The sequence below is a fragment of the Myxocyprinus asiaticus genome, chromosome 10, assembly GCF_019703515.2.
Source record: "Myxocyprinus asiaticus isolate MX2 ecotype Aquarium Trade chromosome 10, UBuf_Myxa_2, whole genome shotgun sequence".
In the NCBI taxonomy this organism is placed as follows: domain Eukaryota; kingdom Metazoa; phylum Chordata; class Actinopteri; order Cypriniformes; family Catostomidae; genus Myxocyprinus; species Myxocyprinus asiaticus.
Window position 1 is genome coordinate 21683038 of NC_059353.1, and position 18241 is coordinate 21701278.

The 18241-nt window shown below is 45.7% G+C and overlaps 1 protein-coding gene across 8 annotated transcripts in view; it reads left to right on the top strand.

Annotated features, from left to right (window-relative positions):
- Positions 1-18241, top strand: part of LOC127447091 (diacylglycerol kinase beta-like) — a 220552-nt gene that overhangs the window by 110265 nt on the left and 92046 nt on the right. For all 8 annotated transcript variants that reach the window (XM_051708618.1, XM_051708619.1, XM_051708624.1 and 5 more), the window contains 2 exons: positions 477-550; positions 6863-6937. In XM_051708618.1, coding sequence (XP_051564578.1) covers positions 477-550; positions 6863-6937 — 149 coding nt within the window. The remainder of the gene's footprint in view (positions 1-476; positions 551-6862; positions 6938-18241) is intronic.

An 18241-nucleotide genomic window follows, 5' to 3' on the forward strand; every position in this document is an offset into this window, starting at 1 on the left:
TTCTCCATTATTTTAGTGGAATACTTGTATTAACTGAGCTTCAGATGTGTTCTTCTCAACTGTGTCATCTGTGATATATTGTTGATATCAGGCACACTGAAGATCTGTGAAGTTCTCATGCATGTATATGTATGCGCTTGTTTAAATTTTCAGATCAGATGGTTATTTACTTTTAAAGCTGCACATAACCGGCAAAGTTTAAAACTCTTGTTTTAGCACAGCTGTGGATTGACAGGTGAGGCGAATTGCTTCGCTGCTGTCCAGGATGCATCAAGACAAATTAGACTCACACCTCAAATATGGTGTGGTCACATGTGTCTTTGACTACCTCCTTATATGATTTTTGTGGTCCGATCACAAAACGTTTTGCATCCCATTTACTCCTGTATTTCACGCTGACCACTTGTGATCTGATCACCTGAAACGCATCTTAATACCAGGTATAAAGGGGTCTTTTTCTCCTCTCTGCCTTTAAGATCACCCCTCTGCCTGGAACACATCCCCTTCTTGTGCTGGTTAACCCTAAGAGTGGTGGTCGGCAGGGTGAGAGGTAAACATCTTTAAAGCTTGATCTCTTGCATCATAATTTGTAATGTTCTCCAATCTTATATAGCTTTATTCATTGGTAACACTCTATAATAAGGTTGTGTACTTTAACATTAGTTAAAAGGATAACCCAAAATAGCCTCCATGTTCCCACCATGATATTGCTTATATTTTTATGATCTATTGACCAGCTCAACCAAAAATCATCATTAACTCACCATCATGTTGTTCCAAACTCTTTATCTTTCTTTGATGTTAGGCAGAATGTTAGCCTTTGTCACCATTCACTTTCATTGTATTACAGAATTTTTGGTAACACTTTACAATAAGGTTCCATTTGTTAACATTAGTTAATAACATTAGCTAACATGAACTAACAATGAACAATACATATTAAGCATTTATTTGTCTTAGTTAATGTTAATTTCAACATATACTAATACATTTTTAAAATCAAAAGTTGTATTAGGTAACATTAGTTAACTATGAACGAACAATGAACAGTTGTATTTTTATTAACTAGCATTAACAAAGATTAATAAATGTTGTAACAAATATATTGTTAATTGTTTATTCATGATAACTAATGCATTTACTAATGTTAACAAATGGAATCTTATTGTAAAATGTTACTGAATTTAAATTTTGGGGTGAACTATCCCTTTAATTTATTAGGTATAAAAAATAAATCCATAAAAGTGTTTTGAATTGTTTTGATAATTATTGTATATCAATATTATTAACTTAGCAAATAACAATAAAATTTATCAAAAACTAGCAATGAACCCTTCACAATAAGGTTCCATTTGTTAACATTATTAAACAACATTAGTTAACATGAACTAACAATGAACAATACTTTTACAGCATGTAATAATCTTGGTTAATGTTAAATGAAAATCCCAGGTTCAATACAAGTTAAGCTCAGTCGACAGTATTTGTGGCATAATGTTGATTACCAAAAAAAAATCAAATAAAAATTTGACTTGTCCATCATTTTCTTTTAAAAAAAATGTTTCAATGTGGGTTCCACAAAGACAGTTACAATGGAAGTGAATGGGGCCAGTCTGTAAATGTTAAAATACTCACTGTTTAAAAAGTATTGCCACAAGACATAAACAATGAGTGTGTTAATTTGAGTTTAGTGTGATAAAATCACATAATAACCTTTTTTGTCAATTTATATCCAATTTTACAACTTCGTTGCCATGATGATATAATGTCAACAAACCCTAAAATGACTGTAAAAATGAAGATTTTAACAACTTTACAGCTCAAATAACACAAATTTTAACAGAAGAAGTGCTTTTTTAAAATTGTAAGTTTCACATTTCTGCTTTTAAACCTTCCAAAAATTGGCCCCATTCACTTCCATTGTAAATGCCTCACTATAACTTTGTGTAGAGCCGAGGATGGCGGGGCCGGGCTGGAATGAGACACATCCGGTCCCCAATCAGCCTGATGGGGCGTGCGAGGGTTAAAGGCGGCCGGGGACGACAGTTCGAGAGAGAGAATTGCAGGCAGCTGTGCTGTGTGTTTTTGGTTGTGTGTTTTGTTTGGATTGTTTATTAAATTATTATTTATATTATTAAGCCGGTTCTCGCCTCCTCCTTTCCACTGAACCCCCTTACACTGGTGCCGAAACCCGGGAAGGAGGAGGGATTCCCGTCGCAGAGTCCTCGACACTGCTGTCCACCCAGGGGAGCGCCGCTGCCATCCGACGGGGGACGGAGTAGCCCGACCACCCGGACGCGGGGAACGGCCGCCGTCCGCGAGGCGAGTGGGGACGGGACTCCCCGACCACCTGGGGCGAGGGAGCCGCTGCCGGGGGCGGAGGAGTGCCCTGCCGTCCCCCGGGAATGCGGAGGGTTCGAGAGAAGACCACCGTCCACAGGGGGAGGAGGGAAGCGACTCCCCGACCGCCTGGAGTGGTAGGGCCGCTGCCAGGGGCGGAGGAGTGTCCCCACGGGACGCCGGGAACGCGGAGGGGCGTTCTGTCCGCTGGGGGTCGGAGGTCTGACTCCGGTCCGCCCGGGGAGGAGCGGCTGTGCAGTCCGCCTGAGACGGTGGAGTAGTGATCGAGGACCACGCGACGGCGCATCAGAGAACCGGTGAGTTTCTTTTTTTCTCTCTCTCCTCTCTCTGTCGCTCCGTATTGGCCTTTCCCTCGCCATTTTGTTTTGTTGTTTTTCCCCTCCTGTCTCCTCCCAGGTCGAGGAAGGCGGGGATGACCCACCGGCAGTCAGGGCATAAGGCACACCCCCCCTGCAGAGGAAGGGTGGGGGATGTACGTCATGCCGGGGGCTCCCCGGCCTGAGGCAACGCCGGGAGGAGTGTAGAGCCGAGGAGGGCAGGGCCGGGCTGGAATGAGACACACCCGGTCCCCAATCAGCCTGATGGGGCGCGCGAGGGTTAAAGGTGGCCGGGGACGACAGTTCGAGAGAGAGAGAATTGCAGGCAGCTGTGCTGTGTGTTTTTGGTTGTGTGTTTTGTTTGGATTGTTTATTAAATTACTATTTATATTATTAAGCCGGTTCTCGCCTCCTCCTTTCCACTGAACCTCCTTACACTTTGATTTTTGCTTTTTTAAGTCGAAATAATGTTTTGATAATCAACATTATGCCACAAATGCTGTCGATTTGAGTTTAACTTGTATTTAACCTGGAATATTCCTTTAATTTTAACAGATAGAACCAGTAATACATTTTTAAAATCAAGAGTTGTATTTGTTAATATTAGTTAATGCATGTGACAGGTTCATTAACTCTCTTCTTGAAGGAGGAAGTTGGAGCCAGGTAACAATCCACATAGTCTTTTATTTGAGCACTTTTCAGTGTAAACACACACACTAATGCCTTTTCAGCACACCGGTCACACGCACACACACACAGTCAGCTTTGTGCATCTCTCTCCCCTTCGGCGGTGTGGATTGCCTCTTTTATCCCTCTCCAGCTCTCACTGCAACACAGAACAATTGTTAGAGATAATTTCTCACAGGTGTCAATCCTTACCGTTCTTCCTCTCCTGGCCTTACGATCCACAGATGTCACTCGGTCACACCCACATCATCATGTAACCCCATCGCATGACCCATCCAGCCTGTCACATACTCCCCCCCATTTCTGGAGAGGAAATCCGCAACAGCCAACTGCGCCCCTGCCTGTGGACCACCTCGAACTTAAAAGGCTGGAGAGCCAGATACCAATGGGTAATCCGTGCATTGGCATCCTTCATGCGATGGAGCCACTGGAGTGGGACGTGGTCCGAACAGAGGGTGAAGGCACGCCCCAACAGGTAGTACTGGAGGGTGAGAACCGCCCACTTGATGGCCAAACACTCCTTCTCTATCGTGCTGTACTTAGTCTCCCTCAGTGGTGTATACTAATGTACAGCATGGGGCCCTCCTCCTCCTCCACCGTCTGGGACAGTACTGCTCCCAGCCCCCTGTCCGATGTGTCCGTCTGCATGATAAAAGGGAGAGTGAAGTCAGGAGAGTGCAATAACAGCGTGAACGCCTGCTGACATGGCTCCGTCCACTGGACCGGATCTGGAGCCCCATTTTTGGTTAGATCAGTCAGCGGGCTGGTGACGGACAAATAATTAGGCACAAACCTGCAATAATAGCCAGCCCCAGGAACTGTCTCACCTCTGCAATCGCTGCAGCCTTATCAATTTGGGGCCACACCTGCCCATGACCCAAGTGGGAGTCCAGATACTGTACTTCCACCCGCCCAGTTGCGTACTTCTTTAGGTTTGCCGTGAGTACCGCCCATCTCAACGACCTCAGATGCCGCAGGTGCCGCTGCCAATCATTACTGAAAATAATGATGTCATCCAGATAGGCGTAAGCAGCGTGCGGTCTGAGGATTCTGTCCATGAGCCACTGAAACGTAGCCGTGTTCCCAAACAAACCGAACGAAAGCGTCACGAATTGGTGTAATCTGAATGGTGTGGAAAATGCTGTCTTTTCATGGGACATGGGAGTTAAGAGGATCTGCCAATATCCCTTCATCAAATCCCTTCTTGAGCCTGGAGCAAATTCTCCAGTGTTAATTGCCCCAGTGTGTGGAGTTTTGCTCTCAGGTCAAGAACGTATTGAATTTCTTTTTTGCTGTTTGAAGGTCCCTCCTCCCAATTTTCCCATAGGATGTCGAGCACGCCCATACAATAATTCAAATGGGGAGAACCCCATGGGGGCTTGTGGGACCTCTTGTCTGCAAATAATAGGGGCTCGAGCCACTTCAATTTCGAGCAACTTCATACACGAACTTACGAATCATATTCTTTTGGATCTGATTAAATCGTTCGACCAAGCCGTCCATTTGGGGGTTGTAAACACTGGTCCGAATCTATTTAACCAAATAATTTGTACAGTTTGCGTAGTGTATGTGACATAAACGTAATGCCCTCATCAGTGAGGATTTCTTTCGGAATCCCCACTCGGGAGATTATTCTGAAGAGTGCCTCTGCAACACTTCACGCTGAAATGTTGCACAGAGGCACACCTATATCAGATATCACGTTGCGTAGTCCACCAGAACCAACACAAAGCGATACCTGCGTGCCTTCTGCTCCAATGGCCTGACAAGGTCCATACCAATTCTTTCGAAGGGGACCTCAATTAAAGGAAGGGGGCACAATGTGACAAGTTCTTTAACTCTCTTCTTGAAGGAGGAAGCGGGAGCCAGGTAGCAATCCACGTAGTCTTTTATTTGAGCACTTTTCCATGTAAACACACACACTAATGGCTTTTCAGCACACTGATCACATGCATCTCTCTCCCCTCCAGTAGTCTGGATTGACTCTTTTATCCCTCTCCAGCTCTCACTACAACACAGAACAGCTGTTGGAGATCATTTCCCACAAGTATCAATCCTTACCGTTCTTCCTCTCCCGGCCTCGCTCTCCACAGACATCGTTCGGCCATGCCTACATCACCACAATGCACTATGAACTAACATGATAATTAGAAATAATTTTATTTTTATTAACTAACATTAACAAAGATGAATAAATGCTGTACAGTAAAAGTATTGTTAGTTAGCATTTTTAGCTCATGTTTACTACACCAATCACTTTTCAACCTTTTTGTTAAAGTTTTACCTATTAATTTCAATGAGGAGGTTTGTCTAACCATCTAAATTCAGTCAAATGTGAATAGCCATATTAAAAGTCTTTTTCTTGTCCTAAATCCCATCAAAGCCAGCAGAAGACAGTAATGCTGTTTAAGAAGGAAGAATGTGGGTGTTGTTTCAGCTCTCACCACCCACCCAACGTCCTCTGGGGGACTAGTTTTGGGACTTAGCGCTGGCATCACCATAGCAACGCAGTTTTAAATACCAATTATTGGCCAATTATCCTCCATTATTAGACATGTGCTCAAACAAAGACGTGATAACTGCCCCGTGTCTAAAAAAAGAGAGTATTTTGGTGGTTCCTTTGATGCAAATAAAGGAACAGAGTGGTTACCAATTGACTCATACTGTAACGAGTGTATTTTTCCATCTTATTCACCCTGCTCAGTGTACTGAAAGCTTATTGGTTGAGCTTGACACTTGACTGCACTCTTTTGTTCTTTGCATAGGGAATGAATGAAGTCTTCAGTGTTGATAAGTGCTCAAATTATCACCCCCACATAAAAGCATAGCTCATGGCACACCTCAAACTAACAGCCTGTCTTATTCTGATTTCACTCTCTCTCTCTCCCTTTCTCTTTCTATCTCTCTCTCTTCCTCTCTGTATGTCTTTACACACAAAAGGGGCATAGTAGCTAACACAGTTAGTGAAGGACATTGCAGAGTCCTCAGTAATAATTTTATTACTTCAAGGTTATTGAGGAGTACTGCTGCAACAGTATGCAATCTATGTATGTGTTTTTTCATCCTTTATTGGACTCTCTTTTGTCACCATTGTTTCTCAAGGTTGTGTGGTTATGAAAATGATGTCATCATTTACTCACCCTTATGTTGTTCCAACCCCATATGGCTTTCTTTCTTCAGTGGAATGCAAAAGGAGATGTTAGGCAGAATGTTAGTCTCAGTCACCATTCACTTTCATTGTATGGAAGAAAGATATAATGAAAATGAATGATGACTGAGACCAACATTCTGCCTAGTACTTCCTTTTGTGTTCCATTGAAGAAAGAAAGCCATACAGGTTTGGAACATTATGAGGGTGAGTAAATGATGACAGAATTTTCATTTATCATAATCGAAAGTTTATAGCGATAACGTCATTGATAATGTCATTCTTCCAGTGTTGTCTTTTTTAATGCATTTCATGCTGATTACTTGTTCTCTGCGACTTTTCAAATCAGGGTGCTGCGGAAGTTCCAGTACCTTCTCAATCCCAGACAGGTGTACAGTCTGGACCAGGGAGGACCCATGGTGGGGTAAGTCAAGCCAGCATCAAAGTTGGAGAAAGATAGATGCAAAGAGATGGAGAAAAGTATTTTTGTCATGACAGGGAATTGCTAAAAAACAGTTTGACATTCTCAGTGTTGTTTTATTCTGGCACGGTTCCCTCTCTGTCTTGTCCCTATGCTTCCACAAACCTGCAATAAAGAGAGCCAACCTGCAATCAGCTAGTCTGAGAGAGGAACCAGAAGTGTAGCTGACATTTAGAGACCTACAAGATACTTACTATATGACTCAAGCAGCCTTCGCTGAAGCTCCCTGCTGAGTAAATATTCATTCAAGCACTGAATGAGGCTTAATGTACTGCTGAGCTTGTCAGTCACGACAAGGCTTCCTCTTTAAGTAAATATATTGTACTAAAGCCTCTTCACACATGCAACGAACAGAAGACTGGTTTTTTATCAATGGACCAAGTCGGGGTCTTTCAATTCATTTTCAGCAGTAGCGTTGCAGTGGAATTTGACAGTTTCACTGCTGTACCGCTATAAGTCAGTTAAGTATTTCCATAATGTTGTCATGAGAGCTATTTTAATAAAATGCACCAGTTCGGACCATACTCAAGCCCCTATTTCAGATTTAAGCCGACTGCTGAGATCTCTCCCAGAGGAAATATATTTTTTTTATAGGATTCCCAGATTGCTTTTTCAGAGTTCTCAGTTTTGTTGTACTGTATTACTAAACAGTACCGACTCTAAATTCTAAATACGCACAGCTTTGACTGCGCATTATATATTAAGGTAAGTAGTAAGCATTTTATAGATCATGGTTTTTTGACATTAGAGAAAAGAGTGAATTTCTTAAAATTGGGTATTAGCCATAAAATCTTAAATCATTTGGTGCCAAGTTATCTGGATAACGTCATGGTTACTGGTGTAACCTCCGTTCCCTGATGGAGGGAACGAGACGTTGGTGTCGATGTAGTGACACTAGGGGTCACTCTTGGGAGCCCGAGACACCTCTGGTCTTTGATAAAAGGCCAATGAAAATTGGCGAGTGGTATTTGCATGCCACTCCCCCGAACATACGGGTATAAAAGGAGCTGGTATGCAACCACTCATTCAGGTTTTACGCTGAGGAGCCGATATAAGGTCCGGCCATTTCAGCGGGTAGTTCAGCGTTGTGGCAGGAGGGACCAACGTCTCGTTCCCTCCATCAGGGAACGGAGGTTACACCAGTAACCATGACGTTCCCTATCTGTCACTCACTCGACGTTGGTGTCGATGTAGTGACACTAGGGGTCCCTATACAAAACGCCACAAGGCTGAACTGTGTTACGTGAACTGGCGGTGTATGGTGGGCAGACTTGCTGTGTGCCTCATAGCCAGCGCACCAGGTCGACACGTAACCTCCCCCAACACAGTTATGAGTGTCAAACGGCCCTTTTTGGGGACAAGTCGACTACCCAGAGATAGAGACAGGCTTAACGCAGTCGTGGCCTCTTTCCCCTTCTCTTTTTCCACTCCCTAAAAAAGAAGGGGGATTATCTGACTGGGCCGCCAGGTCTAGTCGGGGGGTGTCCCTCCCAAGGGGAGGACACCGCGGAGACCACACCTCGCCCCAAGAGAGGGGGGGATATTTAAGTGGAAGAATACATCACATGGTCTTTCCAACCATGTGGAGAGCCTTCAAGGTAGATCCTGCCCAATGGGGGAGGAGTTACTACAACATGGAGACTGAGGGGCTCTGCCCAAGGAAGACGCAGTTTGCCAGTAGGGAAACGAACTAGCGGAAGATATAGATCGCATGGGGTTAGCCTTACAGTGAACTGCCACATGCGGATCACCTACCCCAGAACCGGGCTCTTAGTTAGCGCGTGTACTGGGCCGGCAGCGAGTCTCTCCGAAAACTCGACTGCCACAGGGCTCGGAGGAAGTCAACCAGGGAACAACTTTTGTGAACACTACTGGGAATTAACAGCGCACGTCTTCAGCTCAAAAGGAGGTGGAAGGCGCTATGTGCAAGCGATACACCCGGAGACGAAATACACTACCTGGGACGAAACCGGTTCCACCCGGAGGTTGTAGAACCTTGCAAAGGTGTTGGGTGTTGCCCAGCCCGCTGCTCTGCAATGTCTGTTAGAGAGGCACCTCTGGCCAGGGCCCAAGAAGCCGCTACACCACGGGTAGAATGGGCTCGTAGCCCTACCGGGGGCGGCATGTTTTGGGCGAGACATGCCATAGTTATGGCGTCAATGAGCCAGTGGGCGATCCTCTGCTTGGAGACAGCGCTTCCTTTCCACTGTACACCAAAGCAGACAAAGAGCTGCTCAGAGATTCTAAAGCTCTGCATGCGATCCAAATAGATGTGTAAAGCGCGCACCGGACACAGCAACGACAGGGCTGGGTCTGCCTCCTCCTGGGGCAGCACTTGCAGGTTCACCACCTGGTCCCTAAAAGGAGTGGTGGGAACCTTGGGCACATAGCCCGGTCGGGGGTCTCAGGATCACGTGAGAATAGCCCGGACCGAACTCCAGGCACGTTTCGCTGACAGAGAACACTTGCAGGTCACCTACCCTCTTGATGGAAGTGAGCGCAGTCAGGAGGGCAGTCTTCAAGGAGAGTGCCTTAAGCCCGGCTGACTGCAAAACTCAAAGGGGGCTCTCTGTAGACCCTGAAAAACTACAGAGGTCCGATGAGGGAACAAGGCGTGGCCTGGAGGGATTCAGCCTCCTGGCGCCTCTTAGGAACCTGATGATCAGATCATGCTTCCCTAAGGACTTACCGTCGACTGCGTCATGGTGTGCTGCTATGGCAGCAACGTACACCTTCAAGGTGGAAGGGGACAGCCTCCCTTCCAACCTCTCTTGCAGGAAGGAAAGCACTGATCTGACTGCGCACCTCTGGGGGTCTTCCTGATGGGAAGAACACCACTTAGCGAACAGACACCACTTAAAGGCATACAGGCGCCTCGTAGAGGGAGCCCTAGCCTGAGTGAACGTGTCTACCACCGCAGGTGGGAGACAGCTTAGGTCTTCCGCGTCCCGTCCAGGGGCCAGACATGGAGATTCCAGAGGTCTGGGCGCGGGTGCCCGATGGTGCCCCTTCCCTGAGAAAGAAGGGCCTTCCTTAGGGGAATTTGCCTGGGGGAGCTGTCACGAGGAGCGTGAGGTCCGAGCACCACGTCTGGGCGGGCCAGTAGGGTGCTTACCAGGATGACCTTCTCCTCGTCCTCCCTGACCTTGCACAGGGTCTGTGCGAGCAGGCTCACTGGGGAAAACGCATATTTGCGAATGCCAGGGGACCAGCTGTGTGCCAGCGCGTCTATGCCGAGGAAGGCCTCGGTGAGGGCGTACCAGAGCGGGCAGTGGGAGGATTCTTGGGAGGCGAACAGGTGCACCTGTGCCTGACTGAATCGACTCCAAATCAGCTGGACCACCTGAAGGTGGAGTCTCCACTCTCCCTTGAGGGTAACCTGTTGTTACGGCGCGTCCGCCGAAGTGTTGAGGTTGCCCGGGATGTGAGTGGCTTGCAGCAACTTGGTGCTGCTAACTCCGTTGGAAGAGACGGCGGGCGAGTTATGACATACAGCGGGAGCGCAGACCGCCATGGCGGTTGACATATGCTACCGCTGCCGTGCTGTCTGTCCGAACTAGCACGTGCTTGCCCTGGATCAACGGCCGGAACCTCCGCAGGGCGAGCAGAATTGCCAGTAACTCGAGGCAGTTGATGTGCCAACGCAGCCGCGGACCCGTCTAGAGGCCGGCGGCTGCGTGCCCGTTGCCAACAGCGCCCCAGCCCATTTTGGAGGCGTCTGTCGTGACCACGACGCGCCTGGAGACCAGTTCTAGCGGAACACCTGCTCGTGGAAACGAGAGGTCGGTCCAAGGGCTGAAAAGACAGTGACAGACCGACGTAATGGCCACGCGGTGTGTCCCGTGGCGCCATGCCCGTCTCGGGACTCGAGTCTGGAGCCAGTGCTGAAGCGGCCTCATATGCATCAACCCGAGCGGGGTGGCCACCGCCGAGGACGCCATATGCCCCAGGAGCCTCTGAAAATGTTTCAGTGGAACCGCTGTTTTCTGTTTGAACGCCTTCAAACAGGCCAGCACTCGTTCGTAAGGTGCGCCGTCAAGGAGACTGAGTCCAACTCCAAACCGAGAAAAGAGATGCTCTGAACCGGGAGGAGTTTGCTCTTTTCCCAGCTGACCCGAAGCCCTAGTCGGCTGAGGTGTGAGAGCACCAGGTTCCTGTGTGCGCATAACCCATCTCGAGAGTGAGCTAGGATTAGCCAATCGTTGAGATAGTTGAGAATGCGAATGCCCACCTCCCTTAACGGGGCAAGGGCAGCCTCTGCGATCTTCGTAAAGATGCGAGGAGACAGGGACAGGCCGAAAGGGAGGACTTGTACCGATACGCCTGACCCTCGAACGCAAACCGCAGGAAGGGCCTGTGTCGAGGAAGGATCGAGACGTGAAAGTACGCATCCTTCGGGTCTACCGCCGCGAACCAATCTTGATGCCGGACGCTCGCTAGAATGCGTCTTTGCATCAGCATCTTGAACGGGAGTCTGTGTAAGGCCCGGTTCAGTACTCGCAAGTCCAAGATTGGCCGCAACCCACCGCCTTTTTTCGGTACTGTACCGACGGGTGGGGCCTCGCGGCGGGGCGGAGCTTGAGGTGCCACACCACATCGTGGCCGTGCTGAGTCCGAGGACATCGAAGCACTTACCTGGCTCCATGTGACCACCCCCGGAACAGCCTGGGACGGGGGAGGAAGAGGCCTGTCCTCATGACCCGTGGAGACTGTCACATCGGGGGCAGATTTGTGCCACAGCTGGGCGCTCAGGGCGGGAGACCGCCGCTGGAGCGCCAACCTGCCAAATGGAGTGGTGGACGGTGGTCGTGATGCCAGCCGTACACACCGAATATGTGACCCAGGGAACAAGGAAACCACTCTTGCGGAGCTCTTGAGTACTGCAGCCACTTGGGCATGCAGCGCAATTAAATGCAAAAGGTAACAAAAAGAAGATCTGCTTACCAGCTCCAGAGCAGCGGGTTTCGTTGTCCCTGGGTCGCCCGTCTCAGGGGCGCTTCGAAGACCTCCGTGGGTTCTTCGGTGCCGGCTGTGAGACGGGTGACGTCGGCTTCCTGCGTTGGGCTCCACGCCGGGGCCGGGCTGGAGGGGCGGGCTGCGGCGGAGCCGGTGCAGTCACCGCAGGGGGACGCCCTCGGCGATGAGTAGATGGGGTGCAGGATCTTGAGCCACGCCGGGGCAGGACAAGCCGGCTAGCATCCATCTACTGCTCTACCATCGAGAACTGCTGGGCAAAGTCCTCGACGGTGTCGCCGAATAGGCCCGCCTGGGAAATGGGGGCAGCAAGGAATCGTGTCCTGTCGGCCTCACCCATCTCGACCAGGTTGAGCCAAAGGTGGCGCTCCTGGACCACTAGTGTGGCCATCGTCCGCCCGAGAGACCGCACCGTGACCTCCGTCGCTCGGAGAGCGAGGTCGGTCGCCGAGCGCAGTACCTGCATCAATCCCGGGGCGGAACTACCCTCGTGCAGTTCCTTTAGCGCCTTGGCGGACTTGCAGGAGAGCCATGGCGTGCAGGGCGGAGGCGGCTTGTCCAGCAGCGCCGTAGGCTTTGACCGTCAGAGACGACAGAGTATTTTAATGTTTACGAATTGGCATTAACTTCCATTTTAAGTGTGTCACTGTAACCTAGAGCTTTGCTTTTTTTTTTTTTTTTTAAAAGAAAAGGAGGGGCAAGTCAAAATAATCAATATTGTCACAAATGCTGTCGATTGAGCTTAACTTGTATAAAGCGCAACAGTGACCACCCACTTTTTCAGCCATCTGGGTTCCAGAAGTATTTTCCCTATTAATTTCTTCCATAGACTTTTAATAAAATCCTTCATAAAAGAGTTGTAAGCCATGAACCAAACAAACCAGCTCTGAAGTACATCACAACATCACAAACTTTGTTTTGAGGCAAAAAATTATTTGAAAATCAGACATAAAGACAAAGGTACAAGGCTGTGTACTTACCGTCTTTCATGAGTGCACAAGCTACAATCCCATGGAGCACTGCGAATTATGTCATTGAATAAAAAAACGATGGGAATATATAAAACTATTGATTTTAGGTTATTGATTATAAGTATAGAAACAATATATTTTAAATTTATTGCTAAATATTCCGATATGTACAAATATATAAGTAGTTTAAAGGGCCATTCAGTAGTTCTCTAGCTAGCGTACTTCTTTGTGTACTTTAAGTGCCAATATGACAGTGGTGTTAGACGCTGTACTGCCATCTATCAATGTGGATCAGCATGATCGTCTCTGCTGCACCTGCTTTGGAATATCATTTGAATCTGGAAAATGTCTGAGTTTGAGGTCATTTCTAAAGTTAATTATTACTACTATAATATAATTGCTTTGCCTAAATCAAACGAACAGTCTTCTACAGTTGGACAGATTATTATTGTTCTTCATATCAATAATCGTTGGAGACTGTCTGTTTCACATTATTTCTAAAGATAGTTATTACCTTTATTAAATAAATGCTTTGCGTAAAATAAACCTCAATTATCTAGCGATAAAGAAAGTCATGGTAAAGGAAAGATTAGAATTGTTTTTGATGATCAAGTTTAGCATGTCCATGAATACTATACTTGAAGAACGTCATGGTTTACTCAAAATTCACAACAATCCCTGTGCCAAGCTGCTAAACGAATGAAGACGTATACCATTTCATAAAGGTGGAGATAGATGTCCCCCCCCCCCCACCCTTACTCTAGCTGTGACAACAATGAAAAGAAAATTACAGGTTGCTTTCCGGTTGCGTTTGTAAACACCGTTAAAACTGTCCATTACTAACATACGTTGACTACACACGTAATTTTAAAAAGTTCGAGGGAAACTTGAGTTTTCTGTAAATTCTACTGATACTATTTTAGGAGTGGTCTAAACAATTAATGATTCCTTACATGTCTGTTGGGCGCTTCATTCAGGAGTGGGTTTGGTTTTTAGCAATAATTAATAATTATCACAAAGTTATACTATAACAAAGTTTATTGATGCAGTAGTATCAATTAATTATCAATACAATGCAGTCGATAAACTTCTGACTTCAAACTAAACAGTAACATTATTAGATATGGTAACAGATAAGCCTATAATACATGAGAGGAGGGTAGGTGTGTGTGTGTGTGTGTGTGTGTGTGTGTGTGTGTGTGTGTGTGTGAATGGGTGTATATGTGCTTAAGTAGAGAAGGAAGGCACAAAATGGTGGACGTGGCTCTTGTGGAGAGTGTGTCACATGAGGTTTCTGGCTAGAGAATGTGGTCGCGAATGTGGGCGGAGAGACTGGTTAATGGCGTCTGCCCGTTTAATACGTGTCTCCGCTGGTACGATAACTTTGGGACAAAGCTGGGCTCTATCACCAAGTTATCTGCTCGCCAAATGTGTGTGCAGGTATGTTTGTGTGTGTGTGTGCGGTTAGAACAAGAGAGAGAGAACAGAGTGATGGCACCGAAGCCGGTTTTAGCAATCGAGGGAGAGAAGGCAACCGTTAGTTTTATCACTCAGAGACACGGTGAACAGTTCATAATCCGTCCGCCATGGTCGTTGGATCTTGGGATGGATAAACTCACCCGCGATGGTGCACAAACAGCCCAACGTGGTTGGACGACAATGCAGAAAATCTCATTCATGGTAACAGTAAGTTACAATAATACTTTGAGTATTATTAGCAGCAATGTGCGGACTCAGCGGTCCATAAACTGTACAAGCAATAACCTTGATACACAAAAGTAACACACTATAATAATTTATCTCTGCCCAGACATAAACCTTGCAGGTAAAGACGTGGGTAAAATGTGTGTTCGTCCGTCATTTGACTCTGACTCGGTTCCTCAAAGCTTGGGTGATGAAGGGAGGCTGTTTCCTCGCTCTGTCGGCGGGCGGAATGGCGGCTAATTCTCAGCGGGTTGGCGGAGATATCAGCTAAGTCGACTCGGCTGAAGAAGGAAAATAAATCTTCTTTCTTGCTGCAGGCAAAAGGGGTGAGACGCGAAATGCTCAGCGGTCTCCTTTGGATCTGTTAGCGTGCTCGGTGGAACATGGAGAAATCTCTGCTCATCCAGCGAGATGGAGATTGTATGGCCAAAGTTCAGGTACATACGTTACTTCCTTGGGCAATGAGGCTACATATGGGAGCAGCAGGGCTGCAACTAGACACGGCACAAACTGTCGCTGGAAGCAAAACTTAGAAGAATCTCTGAGGTTTTTATACTCTCTATGACGTTATGGTTGAGGGATGCATTCTGTCTTGCGATTCATCCAATAGGAGTTGAGAGTTCGATCCTTCAGAATTTCACACCTAGGTGTAAAGTGAGCAAGGCTTGATGGGATCTGTAGTCTGTTTTTGACTCCCTTTGTGATTTTGGCGCCATTTGTGTTATCAGGCTTCTAGTGTTCCTACAGGCCACAGTCAGGCTTTATAACTGTATGTAGGCCTGCCTTTGTCTCCTATATGAGTACATGAGGTCCAACAAAAGAGAAGCAAAATCGTCATCACTACTCATGTTTTTCTCCATCATCAAATCTTTCCACCTTGTGTATGCCGTACCGATGTTTACTCTAGTTTTTTGCCTTTGCCGGTCTTTCTGTCTTCTTGCTTCTGAACTTTTTTACTTTTTCGGCAGTACAGCTACTGAATCTCCTGTTGTCTCGCTTCTAAAACACAATAATAAGTATGTTCCATTGTGTTCTTTTCATTTTTCGCATCATCAAACAACACTGCGCTAAGCATAGACGCGTATCTACGTAGGCGGCAGCCAATGAGCGCGAAGATTTTCTTCTTCGACATTTAGTGAAACACCGCGGGTCATGTCATTTCAACATGGCTGTGGTGGCGGGGGTGTGGTCGAGCGTTCGCCGGAGAGAGAGAAAGTGGTAAGGTTGCACACACCTGAGCGCTATAATGTCTAACACCTGTTTCAGATTGCATTAAGCACTGGGGAGAGCGATAAAAAGGGACCACACCAGAGATGAGGAAAGAGAGAGCTACCTGAGAGAAAAAACTATGTTAAGAGTCTGACCTGATCTGATGAGTGTATTGCTGAAAAGCCCCTTTAAGTTTGTTTAATTTAAATTCTACCTTTGAGTTGCAATCCCAAGTATCCCATTTCCTCCTTTCCCACCCTACAAACCTCTATAATGGCTAAACACCATGTATAATAAAAACACTTTTTATAGAAAACTATTATGTCTTCATCTCATGTGAGTGTACACCATTCATTTGTTAATGTGTAAAACTTTTTAAATTAGCCCCAAATTACTGAATGCACCTTTAATCTCATTGTTGTGTAGGAGAAACAAATGAGATATTAAAGAGATCTCATTCGTAATTTTTCTCTCCTATGGTCTCTCACTTCTACTGTAGAATGCTCATGTACAGTACACATTAACCCACTCAAACGCATGAGTAAATTCTGTTCAGAGAGAGAGTGTTCTGGGATAGAGAGAGAAATACTGAACAAAAGCTTAGCAAATGGTTGCTTTACAGGAAAGCAGACTAAAACCACCCCAAAACAGTGCTCTGTAGTCACGACTACAGTGCTACTCATCCTGAAGAGCCCATTCAGAGAGAAAGAGAGAGAGAGAGAGAGGGGGAGAGGAGAGAGAGCAAAGGGGATTTAGAATTTTGTGACATTGCTAATTTCACTCATGGAAAACAATAAGATTGTGTATTAAATTATGTTCCATGAGCACTTAAATAATTCATAACTAGATAAAGGCACTTTCTATTTAAAAAAATAAATTATATAAGTGAATGTATCTTGAGTTAAGTATATTATTCATACATTACTGACATAAAAACAAAAAAACAAAAATTTGTTGAAAATATGGACACAGTTTTCTTCTCAAATAAATTTATCTTGTTTTAAGGGTGTATAGGTATTTTTACTGGAAAACAACAAAAATACTGTAAGTAATTAGCTGATCTTCTAGAATCTTCCATTCAGTCTCTTTGCCATTTTAAATAGAAATACATTTAAAATATCAAGACTAATGATTGACACTCAGGGGTCTAAGTGGGAATCAAAAGATGGAGAGATGAAAATAGATATGAGTGCTCTTTTGCTAAGTGTCTGCGCTGAAGAGGCCACTCTTACAGCTTTATAAGGAAAACACACAGATTGCGCAAGTGTTTTTCACCATTGCCTCCATATCATTAGAGAGAGAATTGTTTACGCAAACCTCATCACAACAACAGGAGCATACACTGCCATATTATACAGACTAGTACTGGAACATTAAGAATTCATCTGCGGCAGAAAAAATTTTGTCAGCATTGAAACTGACTAGGTCCCCTGCTGAAAAAAACAAACAACAAAAAAAAAAAACATTATAAATTAGCATGGTTTCCAGATCTTAACTGATTTAAGCTGGTGTGATTGTCTGGCCAAGCTGGTTTAACTGGTTTACAAGCCTGACCAGAATGAAAAGTGCCCAAAACCCCTCTAAAACCAGCTGACAGACCAGCTTGACCAAGTTGGTAGACCAGCTAAGACCATCAAGCCAGCTTTGGTTGTTTAAGCTAGTCTTTTCAGCAGAGTTGAGTTTTGTAGTGCCTGAACCATGATTCTAGCCCAAGCCTGTCAGGAGCAATACAGACATGCTCTAGTTGTGCTACTGAGCTATTCAATGAAACACCATACCATGTCAACACTGTTCTGGGAGATGTTGTGGTTGACATAGTTTCAGCAAAATTTGATGGACTTGTATGGCGCCATAGTAACAAACTTTTTAAAGCTGAGAAAATACAAAGCAATAAGAACTTTTAGATGTTTGGATCCAATTGACAGGATTGTTTGTTGTAGATGTTGGGCCATGTTTACTCTTCTGTTTCGCTCTCGACCTGCATACATAAAACATGATGAATTGTCAGAGCTCATGCAAAGAGGTTCCACAGTATTAATATTTCACACAGTTGTGTGACTGCTTTACTGGTGTATTATGCTTGGTGCTATAGCAGATCCCAAATGTGCATATGGACAGGATGTCCTGAAGTTACCCATGTGCTGCAGTGCATGGCTCTAAACAGCAGAGGGTGGTGTTTTCTTCAGCCTCTTTCTTGCTCAATTTTCCAAATGCCTCTGAGTTTTCATTGAAGAGACAGATCCTCAAGTGCTGATCCAGTAACAGTCTCTCTCTCCCTCCCAAAATGTCAGCCTTTAGGCAATTTCCTATACCACAGGATACCCATGGTGAACTGTCAAAGTGATTATTTACTATGTTTAAAATTAAAGTTTTTTGGGATTTTCAGCTT